Source organism: Hippopotamus amphibius, chromosome 4, assembly GCF_030028045.1.
Source record: "Hippopotamus amphibius kiboko isolate mHipAmp2 chromosome 4, mHipAmp2.hap2, whole genome shotgun sequence".
NCBI classification, from domain to species: Eukaryota; Metazoa; Chordata; class Mammalia; order Artiodactyla; family Hippopotamidae; genus Hippopotamus; species Hippopotamus amphibius.
This window is the reverse complement of record NC_080189.1, coordinates 175,334,771-175,357,649: the sequence shown is the minus strand read 5'-3', so window position 1 is coordinate 175,357,649 and position 22,879 is coordinate 175,334,771. Positions and strand designations below refer to the sequence as shown.

The following is a 22,879-nucleotide window of genomic DNA, read 5'->3' as shown; positions in this document are numbered from 1 at the left end:
TCTCTTCCCTGAGGTCATAAAGATATAGTCTGATATTTTCTCCTAAAAGCTGTAAAATGTTGCCTCTCATATATGTGCCCTTAGTCCATGTGAAATTGATTTTTGTGTGGTGTGAAGTGGGGACCCAGTTTCATTTTTTTTTCCATATGGGTTATCAGTTTTTCCCAGCATCGTTTATTGAATATTCTGTTTTTCCTCTCAGTAATCTATAAGTATCATAGATTATTCCCATACATGTGTTCATATGTTTGTGGGCTACCCTTTCTTTGGTCCCCTTGTGTATCCTTGCTGCAATCTTACTTTTATTTTAGTTGTATGAAGAGCCTCCATACCTAAGAGACCACCGCCACCCATGCTGCTTTTAAAACTCAAAGTTTAATTTTTTTTCTAAAGTAAACTTTTCATTGGAGTATACAGAAATATGTTATTTAAGTCTTAAATATCTACTGCAGTCATCCGAGGTCACAAGTAGTTCTGAAGCTACTTTATTATGGATTATATCAGGCTGTGTTTAGTTTTTTGCAAATCCTGTCCTAACTCACTAGAGTTAACTTTAACTTGAAAAGTAAATATTGGATTTGTACTTTTGGAATATAGTTAAGACACTTGGAAAAACCTTCGCGCTGAAAACAGCTAAGAATAGATGTATTTAAAAAGATTTTTGTAAGGTACTTAGAATTTAATATGCCAAAATCTAAGAGAAAGCTGAAAATCTGAGAGACTATAGGAGCCCTTAAGTCTTACTTGCTTTGAGGTTATTTGCTAAACTGAGGGAACTTGATTGGATTTGAAATAAGGATTTGGCAGATTTGTAGGACTGGAGGCATAGTTAGAAGCCAGGGCTCATTCAAGGTTAGCTAATAGGAGGCTTTCTGCCCATAATTCTGGGATCCCAAAGGTCTGTGAGGTCATGGAAAGGATGAAAACTCAACCTCCTTCAAGGATCTGCAAGGAAAATTGTCTTGATGCCAAGTAAAACAGGGGAAAAAAAAAACCTGTCCTTGGGCAGTCGTAACTACCAGATCATGAGGGAAGTACATACATTACCTTGTGGTCTAAAAAAATTTCAAGATGTGAATTTTTAAAAATCTTTTTTTCTTTAAATATAATTCATATGCCATAAAATTCACCTTTGAGAGTGTATAATTCAGTGGGTTTTCATGTATTCACCAAGTTATACAACCATCGTGACTGTCTAATTCCAGAACATTTTTATTACCCCTGGAAAAAAAACCTTGTACCCGTTAGCAGTCATTCCTCACTTCTTCCCCCTTTCCTCCCAACCCCTGGCAAACTCTAATCTACTTTTGTCTCTATGATTTGCTTATTCTGGGCATTTCATATGAATGAAATCATACAGTATGTCTTTTGTGTCTTATTTCACTTAGCATTATCTTTTCAAGGATTATTCATGTTTACCATGAATCAGTACTTCATTATTTTTAACGGCTGAATAATATTCCATTGTATGGATAATACCACGTTTTGTTTTCCCATTCATTAGTTGATGGTTATATCTTTTTTTTGGCTATTATGAATAATGCTGCTGTGAACATTTGCATACAAGTTTTTGTGTGGAAATGTATTTTCCATTCTCATAGGAAATATATTTTCATTCTCCATTTACCTACGAGTGGAATTGCTGGGTCATGTGGTAATTCTGTTTGTTTTGAGGAACTGCCACACCGTTTTCCAAAGCAGCTATACCAGTTTTCATTCCTACCAACAATATATGAGGGTTCTAGGTTTTCCATGCTCACCAACATTTACTTTTGTCTTTTTGATTATAGCTATCCTAGTGTGTGTGGCGTGGTTTCTTGCTGAGGTCTTGATTTGCATTTCCCTAATAACTGATGATGTTGAGCATCTTTTTTTAAAAAATATTTATTTATTTTATTTTTGGCCACATCAGGTCTTAGTTGCAGCACACGGGATCTTCGTTGTGGCATGTGGGATCCTCCACTGCAGTGCATGGGCTTCTCTCTAGTTGTGGCAGGCGGACTTAGTTGCCCCACAGCATGTGGGGTCTTGGTTCCCCAACCAGGGATCGAACCCACGTCTCCTGCATTGGAAGGTGGATTCTTAACCACTGGACCACCAGGAAAGTCCTTGAATACCTTTTTGTGTGTTTATTGGCCATTTGTCTTTTTTTTTTTTTTTTGAGAAATGTCTGTTCACATCCTTCACTCAGTTTTAAATTGGGTTATATGTCAAAGCATGAATTTAAAATGATATGGAAAACAAATGCAGATATTCTCTGTAGGAGTATACTTTCATCTTTGGCTTAAAGTCCTACCAATAAAGTTTTAAGGTCAATGAATAATCTGTCAGAGATAACGAAGTGTACAAGGAATAAGGCAACTTGAACAAGAATCAGCAGAAACAATAGACAATTAGAAGAAAACTTGCAAAGGCTTATGTATTATAATTACTAGTTATTGATTATTAAAATAACCATGATGGGCTCTATTTAAGTAAATAAAAGGCACATTTGAAAATATATGCAGGGAGCAGGAGTCTGAAAAGTGACAAAGGTACAAAGCTGTTTGAAAAAAGGAATTGAATGTAATTTCTATTAATGAAAAATGCAGCAATAAAAACTCAAAACTCATTTGTTAAGTTTAACCACAGATTAGGCGATCAGGCAAACCCCAAGATAGAATGAATTAACTGGAATATAGATCAGAATAAATCATTCAGAATACAGCTCAAAGATAACAGAAATGGAAAATATAAAAAGGATGAAGATACATGAAAAGTAGAATGATCAGAATGAGAAGTTATAGTGAGAAAGTCTAGTAAGTGGAGTTCCTGAAGGAAAAGAAATAGAGAATGGGCAAAAGCAATATTTAAAGAGATAATGAATGATAATTTTTTAGTACTACAAAATCTACCAGTACAAGTGGAAAGACTCCAGTCCAAAGATTGGTTATTCAGGTATACCACAATTTTTTTATTCACCTGTTGATGGACATTTGATAGTTTCTGGTTTTTGGCTATTTCAAATAGAGCTGGTATGAACACTAATGAACCAGTCTTTGTATGGACATAAGATTTCTTTTTTTCTTAGCTAAATACCTAGAAATGAAATATCTGTTTCATATGGTAGGTGTATGTTTAATGGCATGTGGGATCCTCCTGGACCAGGGCTTGAACCCGTGTCCCCTGTGTTGGCAGGTGGACTCCCAACCACTGCGTCACCAGGGAAGCCCCAACACGATTTTATGTACATTTTGGCCCCTTGTATATTTTTTTGGAGAAGTGTCTATTCAAATCCTTTTTTAATTGTGTTAATTTTTCTTTTTATTATTGAGTTGTAATAGTTTTTTTATACTTTGGATATAAGCCCCTTATTGGACTTATGATTTGCACATATTTTCTCCGAGACTCTTAGTTGTCTTTTTACTTTCTTGATGGTGTCTTTTGAAGCACAACATTTTTACTTTTGATTAAGTCTAATATATCAATTTTTTCTTTCATTGCTTGTGCTTTTGGTGTCATATCTAAGAAATCATTGCCAGATTCAAAAAGAATTACTCCAGTGTTTTCTTCTAGCAATTTTGTAGTTTTAGCTCTTACATATAGATCGATTTTGACTTAGTTTTTGTGTACAGTGTGAGATGTCCAGATTCTTTTAAAAAGACTGTTCTTTTCCCTTTAAAGTTTTTTGGCATCTTTGAAAAAATCAACTGACCGTACATGTAAGGATTTATTTCTGGGTTCTCAATTTTATTCCATTGACCAATATGCCGGTCCTTATGCCAACACTGATCTTGAGTACTATAGCTTTGTAGTAAATTTTGAGGTCAGGAAATATATTTTGCAACTTTGTTCTTCTTTTTCGAAGTTATTTTGGCTATTCTGTGTCTTTTGCATTTCTGTGAGTTTTAGGATTACCTTGTCAGTTTCTGTAAAGGAGCTGGAAGGGATTTTTGTAAGGATTATGTTGAATCTATAGACCAGTTTGGGGAGTATTGCCACCTTAACAATACTATGTCTTTCAGTCCATGACCATGGAATGTCTTTTCGTTTATTGATGTCTTCTTTAATATCTTTTAATAATGTTTTATAGTTTTCATTGTACAAGTCTTGAACTTCTTTTGTTAAAGTATTCCTAAGTATAATGTTATATTTGTTTTGTTTTTGTTTTTTTAACCTGTTATTATGAATGGAATGGATTTCTTAATTTCATTTTTAGATTGTTTATTGTTAGTGTATAGAAACATAACTGATTTTGCATATTAATCTTATATCCTGCTACTATACTCAACTTGTATATTACTTCTAGTAGTTTTTTAGTGGGTTCCTTTGACTCTTTTTATTTATAAGACCATATTGGTCTGTAAATAGAGTTTTACTTATTTATTTCCAATATGGATGCCTTTTATATCTTTCTAATCTAATTTCCCTGGCTAGAATATCTAGTACAGTGTTGAATAGAAGTGGTAAGAGTGGATCCTTATCTTTTGCCTGGGTTTAGAGGGAAAACATTGTCTTTTAGCAATTACTATGATGTTAGCAGTAGATTTTTCATAGATAGTCTTTATTATGTTCAGAAGATTCTATTCTATTCCTAGTTTGCTCAGCTTTTTTTAAAATCATAAATGAGTGTTGGATTTGTCAAATCTTTTTTTTTTCTTGTATCTATTGAGATGATAGTGTAGGTTTTGTCCCTTATTCTACAATGTAATGTATTATGTGAATTGATTTTCAGATGTTAAACCAACCTTGCAATCCTGTGATAAATCTGACTGGGTTATGATATGTGATTCTTATTATAATTTGCTAGATTCAGTTTGCTAGTATTTTGTTGAGGATTTTTGTGCCTGTATTCATGAGGGGTATTCATCATTTTACTTTTAACTTATTGTGTCTTTATATTTAACGTATGTTTCTTTAAGTAGCATATAGTTGGATCTTGCTTTTTTTTTTTAAATCTAATCTAACGATCTCTACCTTTTAGTTGGCATACTTAGAGCATTTACACTTAATGTGGTTATTGATATGGTTAGGTTTAAATCAGTCATTTTGCTTTTTTCCCATTCATCCCATCTATCTTTGTTTTCTCTTTCTTCTTTTTATGCTTTTATATTAATTGAGTGTTTTAGGGGTATTATTCCATTTGATCTCCTTTGTTGGCTTATTAATTGCACCTCTGTTTTCTTATTGTAGTGATTACTGTAGGATTTATAGTACATATTTTTAACTTATCACAGTCTGCCTTCAAATGGTATTACATATACCACATCACATCTACCACAAGGATCTTACGATAGGATATTCTTCCCTGTTGGCCTTTGTGCTGTTGCTGTCATGCGTTTTAGTTTTACATATGCTATAAACCCTACATCACCATGTTATTATTTTTGTCTAAGTATCAACAATCTTTTATAATAAGTCTTACATATTTATATTCATGGTACTCTCAATTCTTTGTGTGTGGGTTCATATTCTTCTACCTGAAGGATGTCCTTGAGCACTTCTTGTAGTATGGATCTGCTGGGGGTGCATTCATTCAATTTTTTATGTCCAAAAAACTCTTTTTGTTGTTTCCTTTTTTGAAAGATTTTCTTCAAGGTGTCAAATTAGATGTTGACATTTTTTTTTCCTTTCAGTACTTTAATTTTGCTCCACTGTTTTCTTACTTGCATTGTTCCCAGTGTTAACTATGCTGCTGCTGTTATCATTGCTCCTGTGTATATAACGTCTTTTTTTTCCAGCTGCTTTTAAGATTTCCTCTCCATCACTGGTTTTGAGCCATGTTAATATGATGTGCTTTGGCATAGTTTTCTTCATACTTTCTGAGCTTAGTATTTGTTGAGTTTCTTAGACCTGAGCTTTGTAGGTACCATATTTGGAAAATTTTAGTATTATATCTTCAAATATTTTTTCTGCTTCCCCCATCTTCATGAATTTCAATTACATGTATATTAGACTACTTGAAATTGTACCTTGGGTCTCTTATTACTGTACTTTATTGTTTCTTTTGCAATATCTAATCTGCTATTAATCCCATCCAGTTTATTTTCCATCTCAGACATTATAGTTTTCATCTTTAGACATTGGGTTTGTGTCTTTTTTCACATATTCCAAGTTTCTGCTTAACGTTTTGAACTTATAGAATCACTTATAACCATTTTAATGTCCTTAACTGTTCATTTCATTGCTGTGTTGGTTCTAATAGATTGATTTTTCTCCTCATTATTTTTTTCCCTAAACTAAAGATGTAATTTATTTTCTATCATATTGGCAGAAGTCCAGCATTTTGACAAGTCTGTTGGTGATATGTATAGGTACTTTCATACATGCTATGTGAATGCAGACTGGTGCCACTTCAGAGAGAAATTTAGCAATGTTAAACAAAATTATACATATATTTACCTTTTGACTCAGTAGTCCTAACTCTAGGAATCTATCTTACAGATATGTACTGGGAAATATCTGAAAATATGTGTGTACAAAATTACTGTACACTAGTGCCACTATTAGTTACTGTACAATAGTGCCACTATTTCTAACAGGAAAAGACTGGAAACAATCCAAATTTTGATGTTGATTTGAAGAAACCAACTATAAAAAATATCTCACTGTAGGGGAAATTTGAACATTGGGTAGTTAATTATCTTAAATTTTTTAGATGTGATAATGCTATCATGGTTATGTTAAAAAAATGAGTACCTTTTAGAAATACTTAACATGTTACAACCCATTACAGTTACTATTTGTTTTGATGCTCAGCTTGATCCATGTTTAACCAGTAGAACCCCTTGAAGTTAACTCCTGAGTCCTTCAACCACATCTTTTAGAGATAATTACTTAAATATTTGTGAGTGAAATTATATTAGAATTTTTTTCAAAATAATCTGAAGGACAGAGTTAGTGGAAAGATAAGGATGATCATTGTTTAGACTGGGTTGTAGGCGTTTTGTTGTATCTATTCTATCTTCTTTTGTATACATTTGAAATTTCCCATAAAAAATGTACAGTTAGTAGGCATAAAAGAAGAGAGTGCATTTGGAACAAAATCATTGAAGCCAAGGTGGGCAATTGGCTTCCTATACAACTGCATGTTCCTGTTAAATTTAAAACAGACTCTTTATTTCCACTATAGTTTATTTATGGTTTCGTTAACTGGTATCTCACTGTGTGTGTGTGTGTGTGTGTGTGTGTGTGAGAGAGAGAGAGAGAGAGAGAGAGAGAGATTCTGAGATAGATTTTTCTGTTATTGTAATTCTCAGCATTAAACTGACTCATAAAATATGAAGTTATTTGTTTATTGGCCCTCATTATAGGGCCTTTGGATTACCAGAAGAATTGCTTTGGTGGAAGTGAAAATTTTCTCACACTTTTTATGCGTGCCATATTTTCTTGCAAATTTTATTTGGACATTGACTTAGAATATATCAGTTGAAAGAGAAAATTGAGAGTGGAATTTTTTTCAGATTTGACATTAAGTTCATTTAGTAATTTTTAAGCATGTTATTTTAATAACTTATAAGGAGCCTAGGTTATATAAAATTTCATAAAGGAACAAAAATCTATCTTCCTCGAAACATTTTTGCTTTGGAGCCCTCATTATGTCTTAGAAAGATAGATAATATGATTTATTTAATGATATCTAATGACCTTAAGCATGATCGTGTTAACTTGTTTTCTATTCTACCAACAGATTAATATTAAAATTGGAACTTCGTATCTTTTGCTGGTTGTTGGAGATTGAATGTGATGGCAATGGAATTTATAAAGAGTTGCTGCAGAGGGTGTTTCTATGGTGGAACAGAAAAGCACAACTGTGAGTTTCGTTTTGTTTTGATTTCAGTATTTATTTAGTGTCTTCTTTATTTGTGGCATTTTGTGATATAAATGTAAATGAGACATATTTCCTAACTTCATGGGGGAAGCAGAAATTAGGGTTAGGGTTAGGGTCTAAGGCGCACTAACTAAGTATGAAAGTACCTGGGAGCATAGGGGAGAGAGAGATGAAGTCAACTCAGGAGACACTGTAGGACATCACCACAAAGAAGATAGCCTGTGGTACGAAGAGGATTTTAGCAAGCCGAGTGGGAGGAAGGGAGTAAGAGAAGATGAGGATTGGACATGAGTATTACAGGTGGATGAAATAGTATGGGCAAAAGTAGGGAGAGAAAAGTATTTTGGGGATAACATACTCTGGCAAATGTTTTAAATACTGACAATTTCTAATTTATGAGCAACATGCATTAAAAAGTGACTTTCATGAATGAGTGAATGACCAATAGAGAAGAGACCTGTAACTTTATCAAGACCCACATTTATCAAGGACTCCTGGAGATTTCACTTTCTATTGCAGGGTTTCCTCAGCTCTTCAAGGTTATGACTGGAACTTTATTTTTCTCTGGCTCTTTCTTATATTTCTTAGTCTAAAGCATAGCTTCCTAGTATATTTGAGTATGAAGACTTTTTTTTTTTGCAGTAAAACATTTCATAAATTCCAACACAGTAGAAGTTGTACTTCTATTCAGTCTACAGACAGTACTAATTATACGTGAAGATTAGCTCTAGGTGTCCCTTACTTCCCCATCCTAAGTCACACAGCTTAGGAACCACGTATCTTTCAGGATAATGGACAAAATAGGTCATAGAAGCTAGCACAGGGAGAGTTGGTATTATACGGGAGTCAAAGTACATTTTATTTTGTGGTTTGGTGAAGATTTTTGTATACTTGGAGACCTTCAGCTTCTTTTCAAAGTAACTTTTGGTATTTAAGACTGAAATTAACCATTCGTATTGACAACAAGAATTGCTTTGTTGACAGTATTTTTATTTGAATGATTAGATTATTACTTATTTGAAAGCATTGTGGAATTAGCTGCAATATAAACTTGTTCTCCATCTATGAACTCTTTTGTGGAAATGAAACTCTTTAACAACTGCTTTTACCATTATGATAAGTTAATAGACTTTGGCAATAGTATATTAACTTCTCAAATATTGGTTGCACAAAATTAATGTAGGTTCCAGAGTGCTTGATAGGACCCAAGAGTAGTTTATGTGTCAGCAGTTTCTTTTAAAATGATTAAATAAGTACCAAGGCATGTTAGGGTTAGATTATTATATATAAATCTACATGCATATTTGTGACTTTTTTTCTCTTTTCTTTTCTCTTCTTTTCTATGCAGTATCTGTGGAAAGAGACTCTAAAGCAGCAGTATCAAATATTCAAAATACTGCTATCTGTACACCTCCATTGACTCCTGTTTGTGTAAAGCCTCAGGTTGGCTGTACTGAGGATTATTTACTTTCCAAATTACCATCTGATGGCAAAGAAGTACCATTTGTGGTGCCCAGGTTTAAGTTATCTTATATTCAGCCCAGGACGCAAGGAACTCCTTCACATTTGGAAGAACTTGAAGGTAAACAATAAAATGGCAGGATTTAAAAATCAACATGCAGCATTTAAGTGCTGTTATTGCTGTTATTTTGTTCTTTTACATATGTAAAGATATAAAATATCTTTTGTATACAGATTTTACATTTAATTTTTTATATGTTTTGCTCTTTCTGTACAGGAACTTTAGTGTACAGTGATTTTGAAAGGTCCCTTATGAAATCTGATCACAATCAACACATTTGTGTGTAGATTTAGCCTTTTAAAGGAATATGTCAGTTGTCCTTCACACATTTAGAAAGAAAAATAGAGGAATTATTCTGTTTTTGATCAGTAAATATAGGAAATTTTCTTATTTTCTAAAATTTAGTATAAAGAAAAATAAGAAATGAAATAGTCTTTCTTCCTTCCCTTCTTTCTTTATTATTATACTTCTCAGTCTAGATACACTTCCCAGCCTAAACAGCTACTTGAACAAGGTGGATTCATTGGCTGAATTTTGGCTAATGTAGAGGCCAATGGACTAAGAAAGATAAAAGGAAACATGTAACTCTTGTATTTTAGAAATAGTTTGTTTTAGTTCACTGAAACACTGTCAGTCACAAATGTTTATTCCCCTCAAAATTTTATTATAAAAAATTTTAAGCATACAGAATAGTTGAAAGAACTTAATGGTGAATGCCTGTGTATCTACCACATAGATTCTATCATTAACATTTTACTATATATACATTATCACATATCTATCTATTCATTTTTCTAACCATTATTAATCCTTTTGAGGGTAGGGATTTTGAACGCATTTCAGAGTAAATTGTAGACATCAGTACACTTCCCTCTAAATACTTAAGTATATATATCATTTACTAAAGTTCAGTTGTTACTGTTTTCTTCTTTTGACATAAATTTTAAACACAATGAACTGCCCAAATTTTAAGTATGCATTTGTTGAATTTTGACAAATAGATATACCAACGTAATCCAAATTAGTATCAAGATCTACAATATTTCTCTAAATATTTTTTCTGCCCCATCCTTTCTCTCTCCTTCTGTGATACCAATTATACATATGTTGGACCTTTTGATATTGTCTTATGTGTCTATGAGGCTTCTTTTTTTTTCCCTACTTTTTTTTTCTCCACTTGTTTTTTGTATAAAACATTTAATTTATTGGTCTTTTGGGGGAATTTGATGCCTCACCAGTGTATTACAACTGAGTCATTAATCTTGTAGCTTCATTAGCATTAACTGGTTTGCTTTCATGACACTGCTGAGGAGTCAGCTGTTTTTGCAGAGTTTCAAAGGAAAGACCTTTCGAGAGAGAAGCTGCAAGTTCTTTTTGTATACCTACTAAAGCTTTATTCACTCTGTTAACTTTTTCATCATTCACAGTGTTTATCTTCTTAAGGTTAGTGGTAACTGGTTTTGCTTTATTTTTAACCTTAAAGCTTTTTTGGCTGGAATACATTCCTGGACTTCTGCCCTCTTAGTTTGTTCTTGGCCATTGTCTCTGATACCGTTGTGCAGCTGCTCAAGTTCCAGGTGATGCCATCTGCATGCTTCTCCTCTCTATTCTTAAGGTTGGATAATAATGACCTATTTTCAAGTTCACTGTCTCTTTCCTCCATAATTCCATTCAGCTTTTAAGCCCATCCAGTGAGTTTTTCATTTTAGATGTATTTTCAGTTGTAATATTCACATTTGGTTTGTTTGTTACAGTTTCTATTTCTTTTCTGTAATTTCTCCCCCTCCCCCCCAATTATCATGAACTTATTTTCTTTTATGTCTTTTTTTTCCCTTTCTTTTATGCCTTTGAGTTTTAATATCTTTGTCTGCTATTCTAACATCTGGGTCATCTAGGCTTAGATTCTGTGCCTTGTCTTTTTTTGAGAATGAGTCACATTTTCCTGGTTCTTTGTGTGTGGAGTAATTTTGGATTGTGTTCTGGATATCCAATGTTGTTGTGGAGACTCTGGAATCTGTTATATTACTCTGATGGTTTTTTTTTCCCTCCCTCCCTCCCTCTGTTCCTTCCTCTTTTCCTTTTTAACTTCAGCAGGCAATTAATGTGGTTATACTGTGTTGCAGATTTTGTGTCTTTGGTGGCAGCTGCTATCTGAGCTTAGTTTTTTTATCCTTAGTTGGAGTCTGTCCCACACATATGTGGTTCAGGCATCAGCCAAATATCTGAGCAGACTTTTAGTCACAGAATTTGGGGGTTTCTCCTTTCCAAGATTCCCATCTTACTTTCTAGCAGCTGTGATTGCTCTGAACTCTGCCCTAAGTTCTTCAGTTCAGAAAGACTGTGGATTTTCTCCTGGAATATTATCCACCCTGTGCAGTGCCCATTTTGGCTTGCCTACTGGCTAAAAGTCATTAAAAACAGGTGGCCATTCCCCTTTTTCCCAGAGTCAAGTGCTATTCAGAATCCTCACTACTTTTGTTCACTCTCTAGTGCCTTCAGGGTATTTTGTTTGTTTGTTTTGGTTTTGGTCTATAGAGTTTATTGTAGTTATCTACAGGAGAGTTGGTTCTGGTAGGAGTGTTTTTTTTTGTTTGTTTTTGTTTTTTAAGGAAGCAAGGAAAGATGAACTCTGAGCCTGACCAACCACCCTGTTTTGCACATATCAGCATTGTCTCTCCAAGACAGTTTTTAAAAGTTCTGGCTCACAGGATACCCTGATCAATTGATCTCGCTCTCTCTCTCTCATACTTGTTAACAACATTGGGATTAAACCATATAAATGGTCTTGTAATCAGTTTCATTCATATCATATATCATGAAGCTTTTTAATGGCTCCATAGTACTAAATCATATGGATGTACCATAATTTATTTAATGAATTCTCTATTCTTAGACATATTGGGTATTTAATGTATTATTTTCATTATCAGAAGATAAGTAAGAAATACCTACCTTGCAATATGTGATAGTTTTTCTTTTGCCTTTTTTTTTCATTGTATCACTAGAAAAATTAGTTTTGAGTTGAATGAGTGAGAAATTGGTTTACACTTAAATTACAGGCTCAGCGAAGATGTGGTAAAGCCATCTGATTTTTAGCATATTGGAGAGAAAATTACGCGTACTTTAATTAGAGTCAAGAAAGTGTTCTTGGTGCCTAATTATAGAAGTCAAATATGTGTGTCTTGTATGTGTATATGAATGTGTGAGTGAGGGGCTGATATGGAGATTTTGAGAAGATAAGGCAGACCAGTTTCATTAGTGACTAAAATTATGTTTCAGATATTTGAAATTTCTGTTGCATTGCTTACTTGCTGCTGGATCTGAGTATAACTGCAGCTTACTGCTTTGATAACAGAGATTATATTATTAACATTTTACTATGCTTGCTTTATCACATATCTAGTTACCTGTCTATTAAGAGAATGCATTTTGAATAAATATTGAAATTTTTAATTGGACTTTTGAGAGGTATAAGCAATTGTGCTACTTTACATTTAGTTTTATAGCACTGTGGTTCTGTAAATTGAGAGAAATTCCTCTTGAACTTTAAAAATGGTATCTTTTTAAGGGGAAAATTGGAATTCTTTACTGACTTACTTGTAAAGGAAGAATAAAATACGAATATTCATTTTTAGGGATAGCCTTTAAAGGTAGAGAGTCATCCTTGGTGCTACTACTCTTGATAGTGCTACTCTTGTTACCATAAACAGACTTTTGTAGCAGTTTTCATGTGCTGAATGATTTAAGTGTTAGCTTATAAGGTGTACAGGCTCCTTATAAGGCTCTCTGGCATCATACTTCCCTCTTGGCACCCTCTGCCTATGTACAGGGCTTGGATTGTACACTTATTTGAACCAGAGTGTGAGGATAAGATCTCACTTCATAACCACGTTTATTTTTCTTTTCTGAACTCAGTGTGAAGCCACCTGTTTTATTGCTTAGCTTTTTCAGAAAATATTAGTTTATACTATGGTTTCTATTTCAAATGGGATAAAAAGAATTAAAAGGTGGTGATGATTTAAACATTTTAAAAACCTTATTTTATGTCTGTATTATTTCTAACGTGAGTCCTAACTGTGAAAGGAATTTGATCTATTGTTTTACCCTTTTAAAATTGTGAGATATAATACATGTAGAAAAAAGGAACAAAACAGAATTATACAGCTCAGTAATTTATTGCAAAGCAAAACATGTGTATGGTCACCACGCAATAAAGAGAGTATTACCAGCAAAGCAAAAGCTTCCATCTTCCCCCTTTTCAGTCACTCTGTAGAGCAATCAGAATCACAGTTGTTATCACTTTGTTGCTATTTTTACTTTTTACCACCTAAGCACATATCCCTGAATGTTGTGGTTTAGTTTTTTTCTGTTTTCTGACCTTTATACAAATGAAATCACATATTCAATATGTATTCTTTTGTTATGGGTTCTTTATATGAATGAAATTACATGTTTAATATATATTCTTTTGTTATGTGCTCTTTCATTCAACATTATGACTGAGTGGTATCTCATTGGGGTTTTAACTTGCATTTCCCTCATGACTTATGAGCTTGAACACCAGGTCATGTCTATTGGCTATTTGGAGAGCCTCTCTTCTGAAGTACCTTCTAGGTCTTAAGCCAATTTATATTTGCGCTTGCCTGTCTTTTTCTTACTGATGTGGGAGTTCCTTATATATTATGGATATGAGCCCCTTTGTCAGTTACATATTTTGCACATATCTTTTCCCACTCTGTGGGTTACCTTTTCACTCTCTTAAATACTCTTTTGACAAATGGGAATTTTCAATTTTAATGTAGTTAAGCTTATTAAAATTGTTTTTGTGATTAATGCTATGTTTCATTTAAGAAATGTTTCCCTTACCTAAGGCCGTGAGAACTTTCTTATAATTTTAATTAACTGTAGAAGTCTTATTGGTTTGCCTTTAACATTTACTTTAGATCTACAATCCACATGGAATTTATATTTTGTAAATATGTTTGGTTGGGATGAAGCGTTCTTTTTTTCTATATCAATATGCAGTTGTCTTATCACCTTTCATTAATTTTTTTTTTTTTGGCCATGCTGTGTGGCTTTTGGGAACTTCCCTTACCAGGGATTGAACATGTGCCATGGCAGTGAAAGCCAAAGACCATTCTTTCCCACTGTTATGCGGTGCCATGTTGGTTATAAATCAAGTGTCCATAAAATGGGTGTCTCTTTCTGGGACTTATATTTTGTTCCATTGATCTTATTATTGTTCAAATAGTCTGTTCTTAATACTGAATAGAGCAAATCTTTCAATCTTATTTTTCTTCTTAAAGATTTTTCCTTTGGTTATTCTTGGTTCTGTGTTTACATATAAATATTTTTATTCATCTTTTTGTTATTTGATTTCTAACTTTATTGCATTGTGGTTATAGAACATACTCTGATTTCAGTCCTCTTAAATTTATTGAGACTTGCTCTGTGTATCTCAGCATGTGGTCAGTTTTTATACATGTTATTTCTGTCTTTGTGAAAAGAGTACATCTCCAAAGAAATGATTATCTTTTTACTTAAAAGATGTTCTTTATGCAAGTAGAAAAGTAAACTCAGGTCACAAAATGTAGACTTGTCCATAGGGCAGAGAAGAATGCCAAACATTTATCAGACTGTCTTGAGAGCCACATTCATTGGCTGATTCCTGGGAGAATACTCCACACAATTAAAATCTGCTGATTTGTTTAGCTATCAAATCCATGTGATTTAGTATTACTTGAGACAAATTTTTTTTCCCCTTTGCCTTGGGCGCACCAGTTGTTGGCTAATAACTCCAAGAAAAGGGTGTTGTAAAACTTTAGAAACACTTGCTTTCAGGATCTGCCAGAGCATCTTTTGGAGACAGAAAGGTAGAACTTTCCAGTTCATCTCAGCATGGATCCAGCTATGATGTGTATAACCCATTCTACATGTGTCAGCATGTGTCACCTGATTTGAGTCGGCGCTTTCCTCCTCGTTCAGAAGCAACGAGACTATATGGATCTGGTATGAAAAAAGTTTTTGTGTTTTTCCTCTTTGTCTTTTCTCTTTAAGAAATGTAGAAATCAAATCTAAGATTTTTGGAAGAAATGATTCACCTTATGAAAAACAATTTAAGAATGAAGAGTAAAGCAGCATTCAGAAGTGACATGGTAAACACCATAACCTCTCTGTGGCTTATAGCGCGTATAAAAGTTGAAAGATTAAGGAGTTAGGTATATTGGTAGTTACAAGTTCCATTTTGTTTGTTCTATTTTGAAAGAACTTTTCTTTTTGGATTTTGTACGTATTTTATCTAACATCTATCTATCCATTCGTGTCCTACAGCAGGTGTTTACTGGCTCTGTTTATCTTCTGCTCTCCTCAGTGAGAATCATGAATTTAGAAATTAATGAGGAGCTTAGACACATAAACAGAGAAAACAGAAAATGCCTAAATGATTACCAGACTCTGTTAGTTTAATATTTGAGACTGTATCAATTATAGACTATCCTGTACATATCTGAGTCACAAAATTTTCACTGGTTTTCAGGAAAAATATATAGTTATCTCAACCACTGAATTCAGGCTGTGGTACTAGAACTAGAGTAGAAATACTTATTTAAATATTTATTTCAGCACTGCGCTAGAGTGTACAGTTATTATACAGAATTGCATTCTTCAAGGATGTCGTATTTTAGGAGAGAAACTACAAACACAGACTAGAAATATAATAGTACATGGAATTCAGTGTTGATTTTTTTAATGTAATAAATGCTCATCAAATAGTTGGATTACGTTCAGCATAGAAGACTTATCACCTCTTAAATTATTCTTCTGGGATGAGAATTGGATAATGTTAGCGAAAAGGATGGTGTTTTCCTGTTTGATATTTGGTGTGGATGTGAAAATGTGTTCTTTGCTTTGTGCTGGTTTCTGTTTCAAACAAAAGTAAAATAATTGAAAAACAATTTTTTTAACTTCATTAGGAGGCGTTGTCTCTTAAGTAGATTTGCATATAATATTCATGCTATATTTTAGTTCATGGCAATTAAGCAGAATTCCATTATTTCTTCTTCTTTACTATAAAAATAAGTAATTTTCTCATGTCCCTTTGTAGTTTGTGACTTAAGGACCAACAGACTTCCCAATTCCCCTGGGCTAATAAGCAAGTCTATGTTTGATCTTACAAGTTCATCTCAGCGGTTCATTCAGGTAAATTATTTATATGAATTTAATTTTATGCAGTAATTTATTTTCAAGCTAAAAATTCAGAAATGTGTGAATTACATTAGGAACAACATGTTATATATCTTTTGTAGATATATTCTAATATCTAAAGAATAAACACTTGGCATTTCTCGTGTGCATTATTTCAGGAAGCTCTCAGTTGAATACTAAAAGGCAGTAGTTTTTCTCTTGTTTTTTTTTATGAATCTTACTTCTCTCATGGTATGCACTGAGGCAGTCTTGAGGCAGTTGGAATTTAAAATGGCATACTTAAAAGTGCTTATTGATTTAACTCGCCTTATCAAACATAATTACCTAGATATTAAAAATTAGTATTTCTATTGGATGTAGAACTTTATTAATACTAACACACTGTTCTCCTGTTTTTGAAATAGAATTGAGAACTTTTTGATGTTTAAAAATTTTTTTAATATAAGTAAACTGTGATTATTATTTAAAAATTAGAAAATAGAATTAAGCAAGGTCAAAAGACAAATCACCTGTGTTCCTATAACTGCGAATAAAAGTGCTATGAAAATATTGTTATATGTACTTGTGGACTTTTTTCAATGTGAATGCATATACATGTGTTTAAGTGGAAATATATTCTCAATAATCCTCAGCTGAGTTACATTGTTGCAGAATTAATTCTTTATAGCACCAGTTTTTTAATGTGCATCAGAATTGTTTGAAGAGCTTTGTTAAAATACAGATTGCCAGGTGTTTCCCCCAGGGCTTTTGATTCAATGCCTCTGCATCGGGGCCTGAGTTTGTATTTCTAACAAGTTCCCAGGTGATGCTGATAGTGCTGGCCCAGGGGACTGTGCTTTGATAACTGCTGCTTTATAGGTTTTTAGGTAACAGGGCTCTTCCAAGTATATTCTGATTTTTTTATTAGTTCTTCCAAGTATGAAATAGAAACAGTAATTTCTTCCTCATTATAAAGCCAAACCAGAAACAGAAAAGGCTTTCCCATATATTACATAGTAAGATAGTTAAGATTTTCCTGATAACACACACAGAAAACTTTTTCCCCCTTTACTGTCTAAAAGTGCAAAATTCTGATCAGTAACACTGTCAGAATGATTAGCACTCAGTTTGATACTAGGACGGGTATTGGGGGATAAGTTTCAGAATCCTTAACGTCTAATATGCAACATCTGACTAAAGAAGAATTTTATTTGTAGAGACATGATTCCTTGTCCAGTGTGCCCAGTAGTTCTTCTTCAAGGAAGAATTCTCAGGGGAGTAACAGAAGCCTGGGTAAGGAATAAAGTATTCTACTTTTATATTCTTAAGGGAGTTATTTGTATCCAATAGTAATTTGAATATTTATGATAAGGTAAAAAAAAGATATAATCTAGATGATTATATCTGTGTTGGCAGTGCTGTTTACATATGAATACTCAGATCAGATGGTCCATTTTTTAGTGTTCAGGCATAAAGACATCTTTAGAATTAAATATATTTCATTTGGTTTGCTTTAAAGTATGTTAGGGAATTTCCAGAAGCATACAGTATAAAGGCCATATCAGTGTTATTTGGGAAAGTTTTTCTTAGTTTTAACTTAAATTTATCAGGTTATAATCGGGTTAAGTTTTTAAGCCAGGTACTTTTTATAGTACATCTTCCCTCAGCACTTCAGTAAAAGCATTGAAGTCTGATTTTTGTCTTAATAAATTGACAACTTTAAAAAATAATTATAGCATTTTTCAGTTGTGCTCTTAAAATTGGGTTGTATCAAAGCTCAATTGGATTGGAAGAATTACATAATAATTCAATAATAATTCAAACATCCTTGTCCTTTTACAATTCAGATACAATTACTCTATCGGGAGATGAAAGAGATTTTGGGAGATTAAATGTGAAAGTGTTTTATAATTCTTCAGTAGAGCAGATCTGGATCACAGTTTTACAGGTAAGTTAATATAGTTAATACCAACTTTTCTTACAAAATTGAATATTTAGACTATAAATTATAAGCATCTACTGTTGCTCTCTTCTGGGGAATAGGTCAGTACCTTCTTTGGAATTTAGGGTTCTATAGAATTTTGCAGATTTAATAAAGAATCTAAAGAAAATAAATCTGTAAATATGATGGAAATATGTTTGCTTTAAACCTCAAGAAGTAAATTGAGGGACTTCTCTGGTGGTGCAGTGGTTAAGAATCCACCTGCTAATGCAGGGGACACTGGTTCCATCCCTGGATTGGGAAGATCCCGCATGCAACTAAGCCCGTGCTCCACAACTACTCAGCCTGCACTCTAGCGCCTGTGTGCCACAGCTGCTGAACCTGAGGGCTGCAGCTACTAAAACCCGTGTGCTTAGAGCTCGTGCTTCAAAACAAGGGAAGCCACTGCAATGAGAAGCCTTCGCACCTCAACGAAGAGTAGCCCCCGCTCCCCACAACTAGAGAAAGCCCGTGTGCAGCAATGAAGACCCAATGCAGCCAAAAAAAAAAAAAAAGAGAAAAAGAAGGAAATTGATATGATGTCTAGAGCATTGTCAGATTATTTTAATGTAAATGAAACAAAAGATCTCAGTAGACTAGTTTAATTTTATAGTTTTTATTTGTCATTAACTCAAGAAATGTATCAAATATTTTTATTGCCAGAGTCCTCTGTAAAAGTCAAATTGTATTTTTATTTTTATTTTTTTTAGTGCAGAGATTTAAGTTGGCCCTCTAGTTATGGAGATACTCCTGCTGTTTCTATAAAAGGAATACTAACATTGCCCAAACCAGTGCATTTCAAATCTTCAATCAAGGAAGGCTCTAATGTAAGTGTTTGTGTTTGAATATCTTTTTATATTTTTCTCCTATTTGTCACTTTAACCCATATAAAGAATTGGAATGAGAAAGTAATTTATTTTTGGGAAACTACAAATTATGTACCTCTTGCTTTTTTAAAGACAATTTGAGCCACAGAAATACTTGATATTTCATTGTCCAATATTAAGATGCATTTAAAAAGAAAATCTTAATCACTAAAATATGTAGAAGATGAGTAATATCTAATGAAACCATTTACTCTTCTTGTATATAAGGAAAGTAAGTGTCTATATTTTCATCCTCTCTCCCCCCACCCTGCTTTGGCTTTGAGAAATAATTGCAAGATTGCAATTAATTTCTTTTAAATACTTTCAGTGATCATAACTAGAAGACTTATGATCCTGAATTTGTTTTATAGATTCTAGATTTCACTTTAAATATATCTTCATTTTTGTCTTCTGATGTGGGTTGAAAGGTTAATGTTTCTCCATACAAATGAAACGTATCTTCTACAAGAACATATTTAAAAATAAGGTAATTCAAATGACTAATAAACATGAAAAAAATTTACTCTCACTAGTATTCATAGATATGCAAATTTAAATTACATATTGCTTTCTCCTTTCTTTTTTTGCTTATTAAAATTAGGAAAATATTATAGGCACTCTAGACCATAAAAGTTTCATGGAAATTATTTTGACAATATACATTAAAACCTTAAAATAAGATTATACTAAGTGAAGTAAGTCAGAAAGAGAAAGACAGATATCACATGGTATCACTTATATGTGGAATCTAAAATATGATACAAATGAACTTATTTACAAAACAGAAACAGACTCACAGACAGAAAACAAATTTATGTTACCAAAGGGGAAAGGGAGTGTGGGAGGAATAAATTAGGAGTTTGAGATTAGCAGATACAGACACTATATATAAAATAGATAAACGACAAGGTCCTGCTGTATAGCACAGGGAACTATATTCAATATCCTGTAATAAACCATAATGGAAGAGAATATGAAAAAGAATATATACATGTATGACTGAATCACTTTGCTGTACATCAGAAACTAACACAACGTTTTAAATCAACTACAATAAGCAATTTTTTAAAAAAAGAAAAAACCCTTAAAATATTTATACTTTTTAGCATAGTATTTCTACCTGGAATCTAGTTCATGGAAATAATCTAAGATGCAAACAAAATATATGTAAAGTATTCTTGACAGTTTTGTTCATGGGGAAAAGGTTGGAAACTATCTAAATGTTTCCCATAGGGAAATTGTTGAGAAGGCTCATGGTATACCACGTGTATTTGTTTCCTATGGTTGCTGTAACAAAGTACCACACATTGGGTAGCTTAGAACAACAAATATTTCTCTCTCACAGTTTTGGAGGAAGTCTGCAATCAAGGTGTCAGCAGTGTTGGTTCCTTCTCTGAAGGAGAATCTGTTCCACCTCTTCTACGCCTCTCTCCTAGCTTCTAGTGGTGGCCAGCAATCCCTGTCGTTCCTTGGCTTCACTCTGCTCATTGGCTTTCATCTTCACATGGCCGTGTATCTTTCATCTCCATGTGTCTCTGTGTCCATCACATGGCTATCTTCTTATAAGCATGCCAGTCATATTGCATTAGGGGTCCACCTACTCCAGTAAAATGTTATCTTAACTTCACAAATTACATCTTCAATGACCCTGTTTCCAAATAAGGCCACATTCTGAGTTACTGGTGATTAGAACTTCAACACTTCTTTTTTGGGGGACACAATTCAAACCACAACACCATATGATAGAATACTAGGCAGCCATGAAAAATAATGTTTAGGAAGAGGTTTTTAAGGACATGGAAAAGTGTTCTTAATAAGTGAAAAGGCAGTAATCAAAATTTATGTGTAAGTATTAGGATCTCACTTTATGAAAATATGCATTGTAGAAAGTCTACATGGAAATAAATCTTAACTCTGGTTTTAATCCTGACACTCACAGATGAATACTTCCCAAATTAAACAATTTCACTTTTTGATTTTCAAATAAAACTAACTTAGGAAAAGATAGGGTAAGATGTTCTCATATTAAAACTTGCATGGAATTTTTAAAAATTTATTATTTACCAAGTTGTTTAGGAGTCCCCTATTATTGACAAAATGTAAAGTAAATGAGCATACCTGCTTCATTTGCAAGCTCATTGCATCTGAGTTTAAAAATTAAACATTTTATGTATACTGTATTGTTGATGAGATCTATGGCTTGAGACTGAAAGAAATAGATAGCTCGGGTGGTTGGGAGGCTCTCAGAAACAGTTCTGACTACACAGACATAAGCGATTACAATAAAAGTGAACATTTGGGCACAGTATCTAAAATACTGATGTTAGTTGTCCTTTTCAAAAGGCAAAAAAAAAAAAGTTCCCTTTCAAAAGGATGCACTCAAGATGGAAAGAAGGAAGTTTATAAGCAAAAAAGTCTAGTGTCAGGAAGATGTTAGCTAATGATAAGCCAAGGTTTTAAAAATATTAAAAGTAATAAAAAGAACATTTGAAAATAGTCTGGGCCTGGAAAACACGGACTTGATGCCTGGAGTGGAAGATTATGAGAGAGGGTAGAACTTGGAACTCACATTTCCATTTCCCTTTGTTTTCTCTGTCAAGGAGATCGGTTTTCAGATTGGCAAGAGTGGAACAAGCACCGCTAAAAGATAAATTGAACCCCACATTAGATGGGAAGAACATTAAACAAAGAATAGCTCCTTTTAAAGAACTAATTCAAGTCTCTTAATGTGAAAAAGTTAGATTTTGCATACTGAGAGAGCTTGCATGAGATTCTTGAAGTGCTCTCATTAACTGTTGAAGAAGTGTGGTGAATAGCAGGAATGATGCCCCAGAACCAAAGATGGAGAACAGCCTAATTTTTTGAAAAGGGAAAAAGCTGTATTCTGGTGAACTTGTTGAGATTGACTAAATTCCTGACTTAGTAGGATTTGTGAAATTAAGAAGGACAGTATCAAGAATAAATTTTGGAAAAGCAAGTCATGGCCATTCTCATTTTCATTTTCATTAAAAAATGTTTTTTATTGTAAAAATATTAAATTTGCCTTTCCTAGATTATAAAATGTTATTTTTGTTTATTTTATATTGACATATAACCCTTTTTTCAGTCATTCTATTTACATATTTTATATTTTCTTGATTTTTATCTTAGACTATTGAATTTATGGAAACTTTTGTATTTGCTATTAAACTCCAAAGTCTACAAACTGTAAGACTTGTATTTAAGATTCAAACTCAAACTCCCAAGAAGAAAACCATTGGCGAATGCTCAGTGTCACTCAGAACTCTTAGCACACAGGAAATGGATTACTCTTTGGATATATCACCACCTTCAAAAATTTCTGTAAGTGATATATAATATGTAATGTTAAAGTATTTCACACTTTTAGAATTATTTAGTGGATGAATTCTTGTTTGTTGGAGTATAATTTGAATACTAGAATATGTTAAAGGCTCAGGAAGGCTCTCAAGAAGCAATAACAACATAAATGTAATGTAAAGTAATAATTATGTCATTGT

General features: G+C 33.2%; 1 protein-coding gene and 1 pseudogene across 1 annotated transcript in view; one reads left to right on the top strand and one right to left on the bottom strand.

Annotated features, from left to right (window-relative positions):
* The window catches only part of TC2N (tandem C2 domains, nuclear), a 37,753-nt gene that overhangs the window by 4,921 nt on the left and 9,953 nt on the right, over nt 1-22,879 (top strand). The window contains exons 2-9 of the mRNA XM_057732695.1: nt 7,670-7,792; nt 9,159-9,392; nt 15,174-15,341; nt 16,435-16,529; nt 17,732-17,807; nt 18,362-18,462; nt 19,206-19,322; nt 22,512-22,703. Of these exons, the coding sequence (XP_057588678.1) occupies nt 7,726-7,792; nt 9,159-9,392; nt 15,174-15,341; nt 16,435-16,529; nt 17,732-17,807; nt 18,362-18,462; nt 19,206-19,322; nt 22,512-22,703 (1,050 nt within the window). The 5' untranslated portion in view covers nt 7,670-7,725. The remainder of the gene's footprint in view (nt 1-7,669; nt 7,793-9,158; nt 9,393-15,173; nt 15,342-16,434; nt 16,530-17,731; nt 17,808-18,361; nt 18,463-19,205; nt 19,323-22,511; nt 22,704-22,879) is intronic.
* On the bottom strand, nt 10,575-10,872 carry LOC130852061 (ribosomal biogenesis factor-like; annotated as a pseudogene).